Genomic DNA, 12,842 nt, shown 5'->3' with positions numbered 1-12,842 from the left:
TAGTTCATACCAAAAACTTCTAACAGTCGCCTACCGGAAACATTTTCATCCTTCATGCCAGATGTCTGTTTTAGCTTCAATTTCTCAGAGGGCAAGTTTTTAGTCTAGTCACAAAGTTCAAGTCAGACATTTCAACATTTTCAGCAGCATGCAAGAACTGAACGCCTCCCCCTATTTCATCACTAATGGTTTCACCCGTCCACGTTCGGGTTAGGCCAGCTGGTGGAGCTGTATCATAAACTTATTATTATTATTATTATTATTATTATTATTCAGTTCAATTCAATTCAAGTTTATTTGTATAGCGCTTTTTACAATGGACATTGTCTCAAAGCAGCTTTACAGAACATAAACATAGAACAGAAGATAAACATAAGGAGTAATATAAAGAATTAATATAATAAAAATTCAAAATATATATAGTTCACAGTGTGTGTGTATGTATGTATGTATGTATCTGTATTTATCCCCAATGAGCAAGTCTGAGGTGACTCAGGCAGCAGTGGCAAGGAAAAACTCACTTAGATTGGTAAAGGAAGAAACCTTGAGAGGAACCAGACTCAAATGGGAACCCATCCTCATATGTGTGACACTAGATGGTGTGATTACAAATATACAGTCAGACAAGTGTTGTATTGGTGTAAGGATCACATGGAGTTCAGATCTCCTCTTAGTATCACAGAGTCCAACTGGAGCTGGTAGATCTGTAGATGTCTCAGGATTCTCACAGAGTCGGCCTCATCTCAGTGGAGGTCCAAAAACTTCATCGCACGGAAGACGATCGGAGCTGGTACAATGTCTGGGTGTCTCGGCATGGGTAGAAAAAGAGAAGAGCAGTGCAGAGGGATTAACATATCTGCTGCTCATAAAAATGTGCAAGTCTAGTGTAATAGTGCACAATATAATGGGATGTGTTATGTGTACGCCTGACTAAAGAGATGAGTTTTTAATCTGCATTTAAACTGGGAAAGTGTGTCTGAGCCCCGAAAACTATCAGGAAGACTATTCCAGAGTTTGGGAGCTAAAAAAGAAAACGCTCTACCGCCTTTAGTAGACTTAGATATTCTGGGAACTACCAGAAGTTTCCTGAGTTTTGTGATCTCAGAGAGCGTGAAGGATTGTAACGTGTTAGAAGACTAGTTAGATAAGTGGGCGCTAAACTGTTAAGAGCCTTGTACGTAAGTAGCAGCAGTTTGTAATCAATTCTAAACTTAACAGGTAGCCAGTGTAGAGATGATAGAATTGGGGTTATATGGTCATACTTTCTTGTACTAGTAAGAACTCTGGCAGCTGCATTTTGAACTAACTGTAGCCTATTTATTAAAGATGCAGGACAACCACCTAGTAATGCATTACAATAGTCAGGTCTAGAGGTCATGAAAGCATGAACTAGCTTCTCAGCATCAGATACAGACAGGATGTTTCACAGCTTGGCAATATTTCTAAGGTGAAAGAAGGCTGTTTTTGTGGTATGGGCGACATGATTTTCAAAGGACAAGTTGCTGTCTAATATAACACCCAGGTCTTTCACTGTCGAGCTACTAGAAACAGTACATCCCTCTAATTGGAAGTTAAATTGTGAGAGTTTCTGTGTACTGGTTTTTGGACCTATAAGTAGTATTTCTGTCTTATCAGAGTTTAATAACAGAAAATTACAGAAAATTATTATTATTGTTGTTTTTGTTGTTGTTGTTATTGTTGTTAACATTATTATCATTATTATTGTTGTTGTTATTATTATTATCATTATTGTTGTTATTGTTGTTGTTGTTATGTTGTTGTTGTTTGTATTTTTCTCAAAATTCTAACTGATCTTTTAGTAGTATATTTTGTTGTTTCCTAGTAAGTCTTGCACGCTGTAGAATTAAGATTTGCCTTTATTGGACCCAAGAGAGCAGAAATAAAGAGGACATATCACAAGATGTAAACAACTCTTCAATATTAAGAATCAAAGACCAGATTGAAATAAAAAAATACTAAGATACCAATTTAATGGAAAGACAAAAGTGTGGAGACAGAAAATATCTGCTCATGATCCAAAATGTCATTGCTTGGGACGCATGGCTGCTTCAGGAGCTTCAGGAACAGACTCGCTTATCTTTACAGATAATGTAACTCATAATGCAGCAGAAATCTACAGAAACATTGTCTTCCAATTTACAGATAAATTCATCCAATCTATTTGGGAGGAACTTCATCAAATGAATTTGGAACAAAACCCAAAACAGCTGAAAGAACCTGCAGCACAAACCTGGAAAAGCATGACAAAAGAACAATACAACACTTTGCTAGTGTCAGTGGGTCATTGTCTTGATGCAAGAAAAAGCTATGCAACCAAATATTAACTGCAATTTACTTTACTTGCTATATGTTCCAATACTTTTGGAGATTTAAAAAAATAAGAATAAATAGATAGTCCACTACAAAACGTGTTATATATTTAAAACATCTTGATGTAAATATCAGGAAATGAAATCTGAAACTTTTGGTCTATCATCTCATATCTCATCTTTTGATCTCCAACCAAATGCTTTAACCTTAATAAATCTCATATTATGATTGTTGTTCTTCTTTCTGTTGTTATTGTTATATTTTATACAAATTCTAGGCATTTTATATGTTGTTATATTTAGACTTAGACATAGAAATCAGGTTACTCCAGCTAGAGAAAACAGTAAGTGATCTATTCCTGAAAGCTAGTTATTTATTTAGTGCAGTGTGCAGGACAAAGTGGTTGGCAATTGAGACACCTTGGCAATTGAGCTTTTTTGTCACGCAATAACCAAACAAAACTGAAATGTAATTCAGGTTTGTTGTGTTTGCTGTAGGAAAATAATCAACCCACAAGTGTCCCACAACCCGGGTATAAATTATAACAGCATGACCTGCCATGTCTTATTCCTCAATTAGAACATGATGAAATGTTAAACAAACAAACAAATAGTTTTATAAAGCAGTATAGCAGATATTTATATTTGTAATTTGCTGGTTTGTTTGGGTATACTTTGTGTTTACTACAAGTGTGAGTTTGATTGGGATTGTATTTTTTGTATTTTGGGGCTTAAGGCTCTGGGTTGTTGATCGGAGGTCCAATCGGGGTTCAAGGCCCAGTACAGACAAGCTGCCACTGCTGGGCCCTTGAGCAAGGCCCTCAACCCTCCCTGCTCCAGGGGCGTTGTATCATAGCTGCCCCTGCACTCTGACCCCAACCTCCTCAGTTGGGGTATGTGAAGAAAAGAATTCCACTGTACTGTAATGTACATGTGGCGATAATAAAGGCTTCTATGCCCAGTTCTATTCTATTCTACTCTATTCAGATTTTCTTATATTTTTAAAATTAAAGCTTTAATCCTTTTTGCTGTTGTCCATTAAAAATAAAAACAAGTGAATTTAAAAGTTTTCATAAATTTAAGCAATTTTTATGGTAATTCTCACACACTATAGCTTGTAGTGTAAGATACAGACACAGATGTTACTCCAGGCCACGTGGTGGCGCTACAGCAGAATCAGTGTAAACAACAATCCTCATCTGAGCGGAGACAGTAGCTCTAACACTAAAAAGTTTATGAAGATGTCTAAGACTGAAGTAGAATTGTGTCCTGAGAATATTGCACTCGGTTAGCTGTTGTTTAGTCGATATTCGCTTAGTGTTTTTTTTAGGTTTTATAAACGACAAAACCCGAAATATACTGCATAAGGCGTCGTTATGGAGGAATACAGCACCACTGTGAGAACATCCGGATTCGTTTTAAGTTCATTAATGTTTCAGCATCTGAACAGTGACCGTGATGTGGTGAGTTTCTAACCCTGTTATTACACTAAAAAAATATTTTATTATAATCATGGTTAAAATCAGGTGATTCATTTTAAGCCACAGGACCCTAAATAGACGTCATGGTTCACATGACTTACCATAACAGAGAGTCGGTTCAGAGTCGACTCAAAGCTCTGTCATCTTTTACAAGAATATGATTGAAGATTTAGATCTGTATTGAGCAAGCCAGACGAACAATAGCAAAGATTCAGTCATGATGACATGAGGACTCTTCTACATGATACCCAAGACCAGGATTCTAAATCATTACTCTTCCAAAAAAAACAGTATGAAGTATGTTGTGGTTGTTCAGTTTGAGTATGTTGTGAATAAGCGTCCTGGGATAAAGACTGGTCAGTGCTGAGTGTCTGTTCTTTTTGTCTGGGTCATACAGGAAGGATTATTACTCGGTGAGAGTGTCGGAGAGGAGAAGAGCAAAATCACTGACTCGCAGACAGATCACATACAATTTGTGCACACAATAAGTAAGTCATTTTACCACACCTGTCTTCATACACTGAGCCGAGTAGGTATAAATCCTATGATGGTCCATTTGGAGCTGATAAAGGGTACAAAGCAACAGATGGGTTAAATTTAGTAATTCTATTAATTTTTCAGATATTCAAAAGCACATCACATGCAGGAGTACACACAGGTACATCAAATCCTTTCAGTACTAATCTGTATCAATGCTGTTTGATTAATTTGTGTAATGATTATTGCTCTTTTTCCTTTTAGCTTTTACAACAACACCTGTGAAGTGGACAAAGAAAAGATTAGGCAGGTTCTATCCAATCTCAAAGAGGTATCGAGCATTATCAGAGCCCTCTCTATACACTTATACACTACATCCACAAATAGGACAACACATAGGACTAGACCTTGGACTTTTTCTGGACTTTTCTGCACAACACCCAATACTTCAGCTAGATGTTTACACAACACATATTGATTATAGTGCAATAAAATGCACACATCTGCACCTTATTCTCTATTGTCATACTGTTTTGCCTCTGATCTCCATTGTATTTATATATATATATATATATATATATATATATATATATATATATATTCCCTTTGCCTGTGTAATTCTGTTTCTATTTTTAGTTTTATTTAATTCTAATAGTGTATATGGTTGTGTCACTACATGATGTTAAAAGGGTGAATGCTATTCTTTATTAAATAAACAGTCTTTAAAAAACAGTCTTTAATAGATAAACAAATGTAATGATTGGCAAATTGCTGTGGTTTAAGGGAAATAAACCACTCTGGGGTGTGTTGTTAAAGGAAAAGAATCAGATTTGGGATGATGTACATTTTCATTATGATTCTTTTCATTATGTTCCATGATTATTATAATAAGGCATCATTAACAGGTTTCCCCTCTTGTTTTGAGTGCAGGAGAACGTGATTGGTTGGTATCGCCAGAGGAGGAACACCAGTCAACAAATGACTTTAAAAGAGCAGTTGGTCCATCATAATTTGAGGAAGCTGCTGCCGTACCAGGAACTCGTTTTCTTGCTGCTTGCACCATACGAGGTTACATCATCTCACTCCACACACCGCCTCGAGTACACAGCTTTTATATGCAATGGCAGGTCAGGACAGCCCCACTGAATACTGCCATTTGTACAGCTGAACACTTCAAGCTTACAATATGTCTAATGTTTTTGTGCTTCAGTCAGTTCAGTAGTATTCCAGTCTCAGTCAGCAACCTGGGAACACTGGAGCAGCAGGATTACTGGAGAGTCTCCGCTACCTGTCCTTCTCTGAGCCACTGCCAAGCCATAAAACAACACAGGTACTTTAAAATCTAATTATTGTCTCTTTGGTGCTTCATACAGGTTAAACTGAGCCCAGGTTTCACAATCACAGGAGCTAAAACTTTAAAAGGGATTCTGACCACAAACAATGGTGGAATTTTCTGACTAGGAGAAAAGATCTAGATGGTCAAACAGGCAGCAGTGTGGCTTTGCTCACATTTAAATCGGTGTCAAGACTTGGAGAAGTAGCAATAACGGCAGTTATCGGCTTGTTATAGTCAATTTTATCCAGTACGTGGTTAAGAAATTTGTTGCAAAGCTTGAAGACGGCATCCAAGTTTTCTCTCAGTGCGCAAAGTCATCACAGAGATACAGCATGACTTTCTGTTTGGCGGCTTTGCTGTCAGGTTTGTTAGCCAACCGTTTGAAGTATTCAAAAAAAAATTTTATGTTTGTGAAGCTTACTCGGTGATGATTGGACAACATTTTTAGGAGGAGTAGTAAAAAAAAAAATGAGATGAAGAAAAATTAAAATTTTAGGTCATCACAGGGTGAATTGAAAGGGTCTCAATGGAGTGCTAAATTTGGTCAGAATTTCCATCTCCTTTTTATTTTTAGAAATTATGGGCTGCCATAGACATCTTAGCTCAAAGAATAATAAAAAAAGGTAGAACAACAGAGTGCCTACATAACATCACTGCTTGGCCCCTAATAACAATGTGATGTGTCTTTTTATGTGATAAAAATTGTTTGCTTTGGGAAGTTGCTGTTGTAAGGGAGGAATGAAACTTCAGGACGTTCTGTTTTAAGAACTTTGATGGTGGTAATTGTAACCTTGTGCCTCTTTGTTGATTATTTTCCTTTCCTGGACTCCTCATCCTCCTTATTTAGTTAATAATTGTGTTATCACACATGAGAGTGAGACAAGGGTTGGCCATAGCTCATAACAAAGATCTGGTTCTGTTTCTGGTTGCTTTCTGTGCCTTCAGTTTATACTGTTTTTTCTCTCACTTAGAGCCAAATTCTTCTCCTCAGAGCAGAATCTCAGAGAGGTGGAAAATGTCAACGACATGAACGACACTTTGTTAGATGAAATGAAGGTAACTATTGGGAAGGTTTTCTTTGTTGTTCAGTCGGTACACCCAGCCTTGCTCCTAAACAGCGAGATGTTTCTTTCCAGAGTGCGTGTGTGAGAGTGGAGAGGAGCGAGCGGCGGGTGGAGAAGCTCCAGGCCGAGATCGCTGAGCTCGCAGAAGCCATCAGAGAGCGGAGGAAAAAACAGCAAGACCACGATGGTGAAACTTTCTAGAGTTTTATGTGTCTTAGGTTTGAGGATTATATCGAAATAAGCTTATCATTTCCTAAAGACTTTCCCATGCCCAAAAATGTTCCTTCCAGGCATGATAATTATTAACCTCTCCTTAAAGAAAATGCTTCATAACATTACTTACACGTTTTTAAATGTCTATTTATGTGCAGATTGTACCATCCTGTCCCTGTAAATAAGCTGCTTCTATTGAAGCAATAACACATTGACACTGCTGACAGAGCTGCTGTTGTAGAAAATGATCAACACCTTCTGACCAATCAGAATCCAGAATACAACAGCGCTGTGGGAGAATAAAATTCAAAGAAAAAAATAATACAGCTCCAGTGTAGATTATCTTATTAACTAAGCCGTGTCACTGAGATTATGATGATAAGGATTTTTATTATTATTATTATTATTATTATTATTATTATTATTATTATGTTAGCAGGTACTTTTTAACTCCAGTAACTCATCACAGAACTTTGTTGTGTTTTAGCTAAAGAAAGTTCTCCTCTTGAAGAACCTAAGGAGAACATCCTGCTGTGTGCAGCTCTGAAAGCACTTTTCCCCAACACACCGTCTCTGCGCAGCCAAACTCTGAGTGTCGAGGGTTCGCCTGTACTGCAGTTGTCCTGCACTGAGGACCACGGCATCAACGTTCCCACCAAACTGCCACTTCTGTTGCTACAGTGTGGTAAAGCTGCGAGAAAGAGGAAGATGAGCTCAGGCTATGGGTTGAAGGGAAAATGTCAGTCCCCAGGCATTTCACGGACAGATAAAAAGAGAAAGGTGGACACTGAGCTAAGCGAGCCGCTGTCCCAAAGTGGGTCTGACACGGAGGTGGAGGTGAGCAGCCCAAACCAAAGCAACTCGCCGGTGTTTTAAAGACTTGTTTATATAACAGACATCAAACACAACCGACAGTCTGGTGTGATGAAGCAGAGCCACTGTTACCACCCTGTAGTTGATTATTTTCCTTTAACAGCACAACCATGAGGGTTTTATTCCTTTTATACCACTGCAATTTGCCAAACATTATAGTCATTTATTAGTAAAGAATGTCATTCTATTTATTGTTTTATAGCTACATTCACTGTTATGGAATGTCCTCAAAACATGGCACTTCCTACTTCCTGAAACCACTTGTGGTGTAGCAGCTATAAAAAAATATTGTTTGTAAATATTTTCTTAAGGTATTTACTGAATTAAAAAAAACTCTTTTTTTTTTTTTTTACTTTTATTTTACTTTTTCAAATTCTAATTTTCAAACCTGTCTTTTGTTCTGTTTAGTTTGTTGACTTTTAGCCTGTGGTGTATATATATAAATTAAATGAAATACACTTAATCATGTGCCCTTATTCTTTTTTTATTAAAGATCAACTGAAATGTTGCCTGATTCATAATGAATACGATTTATGTATTTGTCTTTTCCATTGAGTTGCATTTATAAGTAGTGTAATGATGTGCATGCGTATACAGGTTTATTAGTCAATTAAAAAATAACAGCAAAACAAACACGTTTTATGTTTATGTCCAGTTACTAAAATACGTAAATGAGGTACCAGAGGATAAATAGATGGACTAAATGGACTAGGGTTTCAAAAATAGCAGCAATTAATGCATTATTCTGAAAACTTTCACCTGAAGAAAGTTAGGGTCCCTACAAGGTGCTTTAATTTGGCTTTTTTGAAATGTAAGTATTGAAAAACCTTGTGTTTTTTTTTTGTTTGTTTGTTTGTTTGTTGTTTTTAATGGTGCCTAAAAAATACCTGATTTATAAAAAGTCAGTCAATATAAAGTCAAAAAATATCTTGTTGGAGAAAAACATAATCAGTCAGAACTCGACACAACACTGTGGCTTCTCCCCCACTCTGCCTCCTCATTTTAACGTACACTGCTCCTGTAACTGAACTGGAGGATGCTAACGTTATGGTGGAGTTTAAAGGTGGGGTGCATGATGTTTGAGAAATGCTTCAGAGTCGGGCTGACAAACAAAACAAACATGTAGCCAATGAGCAGAAAGGGGCGTGTCTTGTCAATATGCGGTGGAGAGAGTGTTCAGTGCACATGTCTGACATTAGCCGAAAGCTATTGAAAGATTGACATGGCGGATACCTGCCGTTACCTCTGCCTCGGGTTCTAGGTGTTGAACGTCGTCTACCACGTGAAATGGAGCTAAACCTTACACGGTACAACACACAGTACTACAAAAACACATTTGTATTAACATAGTATTACTCATCGAGTTCATTTATTGATAAAAATATCCCCTTGGCCAGCTGCCCCAGCAGGTTCCGCCATAATAGTTGCCCGGGTTGCGTATGTATGTGTGGGGCGGAGCTATCAAAACAGGGGTGACACCCATTTGGGTTAGGGGCATGTTTGATGATTTCAAATGTCAACATTGGCCTTTAAATATCGTGCACTCCACCTTTAAGCAATGCTGATTTATCCCAAAGCTGGTATATTGAATACTGGCTTTAATAAAAATAAGTAATTAAATAAATAAAATATTTTGAAATGATTAATAGGGGGGTAAATGAAGTAATAAACAATATTATTAAGACATTTTGCAAACTCGTTGTATTTGCTCCAATCAACTCAGACTTTATCTGAGATATTTTGATCATTTCTTTCATAGTGGGATTGTCACAGTTCAGGCAGGTTTTTATTTTATGTTGCTAAAATCACAGCATTTACAGTATATCACTTCCTGACTGGGTTCAGGGCTCAGACACACACTCCCAGTTTAAATGTAGATTAAAGACATGTATATCTCTTTAGCTAGGCGTACACGTAATACATCTTACAATCGTGTGTGCCAGTAGATACACATTATTATCTAGTTATGTTTAATATTATGAACAGCAGCTACGCTAATTCCTCTACGCTTTCTTCTCCTCGGTCAGGAGTTTGCAGATATGTGTACAGTCCCTGACAACAAACAAGCAAAAATTCAGCTTAAAAAGTGGTTGAAAGTCCATGGAGTCATCATGAGGCATCTGTGTGAACCCTAGTTACAGTTAAACTATTTGTGTGTTGTCTTTCACCGATTTATAATGTAATAAATGCAGGGATTTGATATCACTCAATGGGTGATAATGTATAATTGTGGAGACTTTAACAATGTGATTGCATAATTATGATTTACTTTGCAGCTTAAAAGCTTGTTGGATTTTTATTACTGCCATAAGAGAAAATAAAACAAATAAACAACAAAAATACACTGAGGTTTTTATTGGGTTCATTAGTAAAGCATAATTATGATGTTCTCTTGCTACTCCATGTGTCGGATGTCACAAACGTTGGGGTCTTTGATAAACTGTGGATCTTTCAGTGTTACTGACATGAAACCTGTTGAACAGACAAAAACGATTACTAACTTTTAATGAGATCTTCTAGCGTTCAATAAAAACCTTCCGTTGAATGTTTTATTCTGCAAAATATTGCATCGCTCAGATGGTTCCATTCCTGTATCTATCGCTCTCTCTCTCTATCTCTTTGATTCTCAATATGCAGTTTAAAAAAAAAGCATCATTTAGATCTAAAACTTTTAACTGGTTACAATTTATGTTCAATTAAAAATATTACAAACATACAAGAATAAAAGGTTTCCAGAATCAAAAGGAATGGAAGGAACAGCGATTAGCGTTACCCATTGAGCGAGCTCTCTTGATGGCTTTTGTCACCTCTTTCTGTTTGCGACCACACAAACCTGCAAGAGATACATTAAAACCGTAATCTCGTTAAATAGTACACAGGGACGCATTCAGAACACGGCAGTAACGCTTCACCTGTGATGTGCCGGCCGTATATCCTGCCCGTGTGTGGTGAGATGAACTGCGACAGCAACTGCACACAGTAAGTATTTGTGTTACATTCGACACAACTGGAGCGTAAAGGAAATCGTAGTTTTAGATTCGTTGTTTTCAGCCTCATACGACTCACCTGGATGTTTTTATAATCCACTGTCACGCTGCACAGGATACAGCCTTTCTGTGGTTGTTTATATGGGTTTTCCATTTTAATGGGCTAAAGGAAAAGAGATACTTAATGACTAGATCCAAGCGATTTATTTATACATATACAGAAAGAGATTACTCACCATATCATTTAATTTGTTCTCTTGTTGAACGGTGGACAGACTTTGGAAACATTTTGCTGTGAATTAGAGATAAAAATAGTAATTATTTTATATGACAATGATATAAAATAATGTTACATATCTGAGCTAATTAATGAGTCAATTAATTATGATACATAAAAAAATTTAGTAAAAAGAGACAGATTTTATATAGTTTAATATAGAAACCTCTAAACAAGCTTATTTACATCAAATTAACACAAAGAACTAACTGAAGAATAACTTCAAACAGTATAGAGTATTCTAGTACGTGGTGACCTAGTGGTTAATGTGTTGGGCTACCAATCATAAGGTTGTGAGTTTGAATCCCAGGTCCACCAAGCTGCCACTGCTGGGCCCCTGTGCAAGGCCCTTAAACCTCAATTGCTCAGTTGTATAAAAATGAGATAATGAAATGAAAAAGTCGCTCTGAATAAGTGTCTGCCAAATGCTGGAAATGTAGTACAGACCTTAATCGGATATAACACTGGAAAGCATTGAAGATTATCTGAACCCTGTTAGTGATATTTGATGTAATGATAGTGATATTTCATTATCATTTATTTTATTAATTAGTAAATATCTAAAGCAAATGGTGAGGCATGCCTGCGTCTTTTCAGACGATTTCAGTGTCCTGGCTGTTCAGAATTAACAGCATGAAAAGGTTTAAACAAGGGGGAAACTCATACAACTTATATTATATTATATTATATTATATTATATTATATTATATTATATTATATTATATAGGAGAGAGAGAGAGAGAGAGAGAGAGAGAGAGAGAGAGAGAGGGAGAGAGAGAGGGAGAGAGAGAGAGAAACAGACAGACAGACAGACAGACAGAGAGAGAGAGAGAGAGAGAGAGAGAGAGAGAGAGAGAGAGAGAGAGAGAGAGAGACAGACAGACAGACAGACAGACAGACAGACAGAGAGAGACAGAGAGAGAGAGATAGAGAGAGAGAGAGAGAGAGAGAGAGAGAGAGAGAGAGAGAGAGAGAGAGAGAGAGAGAGAGAGAGAGCAGAATTATATAATGCACTTATAATAGTGAGGCATTTAGGACTCATGAACTAGAACGAAAGACAGCTAGCCAGGCGGATGGAGTCCTATAATAGGAATATATACCACTCCTTAAGTAATAAAATGTTATAAATATATTTAATACCTGGAATGTTTGACAAGATTCCATGTTTTGACAGCGCTGCCTGAAACACTCGATAATGTGAAAGGGCAAGCATCTTCCAGTGCAGGATCAGTGAGCCGCCATGACACTTCTTCCTCGTCTGTAAACATGATGAAAACGCCTCGAGTTAATTCAAGTACCGCCATCTAGTGTCTTTAATTAAAATTGATTAGATGAGATTACTTTTATGAAATAAAACTTTAAAAAAACTTCTTATTATTCTTATTAATATTATCATTATACGGTGTTTTCTTGGTTCATGGTACATCATTTCTTTCTTCAATTATTTAATTATTTTATATAGAATTTACATTCAAGAGTTTATTGTCATATGCACAGAAAGAATCAAACACAATGTACAATGCTTACATGACATGTACCTTCCAATCACGATCAAGACTATATGGAACAGAGAATGTATAAATACTTATTTAATAATTACACTGTAGGATGAAGTATAATGCAATACATATTAAAAGTATATATGATTTTTACTAATATTCTACAAGTAAAAATCTTACGTAGGAAGTCTGTATTGCAATAAAAAAAAAAACACTGGCAGTAAACAGATCTATCAGAAGGCTTCTTAAGCTACAGTGAACTGGGATAAGGGCGAGGCTTTATGGACAGGGAAAGTTAAGATAGA

At 36.7% G+C, this 12,842-nt stretch overlaps 2 protein-coding genes across 2 annotated transcripts; one reads left to right on the top strand and one right to left on the bottom strand.

Annotated features, from left to right (window-relative positions):
• Positions 1 to 3,517: 3,517 nt before the first annotated feature.
• abraxas1 (abraxas 1, BRCA1 A complex subunit) lies at positions 3,518 to 8,237 on the top strand. Its single transcript, XM_060891345.1, has 9 exons — positions 3,518 to 3,793; positions 4,209 to 4,299; positions 4,433 to 4,469; positions 4,553 to 4,619; positions 5,219 to 5,415; positions 5,499 to 5,618; positions 6,596 to 6,680; positions 6,761 to 6,875; positions 7,389 to 8,237. The coding sequence occupies exons 1-9, from the start codon at positions 3,707 to 3,709 to the stop codon at positions 7,775 to 7,777; spliced, it is 1,188 nt and encodes a 395-aa protein (XP_060747328.1). The 5' UTR covers positions 3,518 to 3,706; the 3' UTR covers positions 7,778 to 8,237.
• A 1,877-nt stretch (positions 8,238 to 10,114) lies between these two features.
• Positions 10,115 to 12,310, bottom strand: mrps18c (mitochondrial ribosomal protein S18C). Its single transcript, XM_060890902.1, has 6 exons — positions 12,179 to 12,310; positions 10,998 to 11,053; positions 10,841 to 10,924; positions 10,687 to 10,744; positions 10,548 to 10,607; positions 10,115 to 10,246 (listed from the first exon to the last, which is right to left on the bottom strand). Exons 1-6 carry the CDS (start codon positions 12,249 to 12,251, stop codon positions 10,170 to 10,172), a joined length of 408 nt encoding a protein of 135 aa, XP_060746885.1. The 5' UTR covers positions 12,252 to 12,310; the 3' UTR covers positions 10,115 to 10,169.
• Between the last annotated feature and the right edge of the window lie 532 nt (positions 12,311 to 12,842).

The sequence above is a fragment of the Tachysurus vachellii genome, chromosome 17 (genome assembly GCF_030014155.1).
Source record: "Tachysurus vachellii isolate PV-2020 chromosome 17, HZAU_Pvac_v1, whole genome shotgun sequence".
Lineage (NCBI taxonomy): Eukaryota > Metazoa > Chordata > Actinopteri > Siluriformes > Bagridae > Tachysurus > Tachysurus vachellii.
This window is presented reverse-complemented; position numbering and strand designations above follow the sequence as displayed.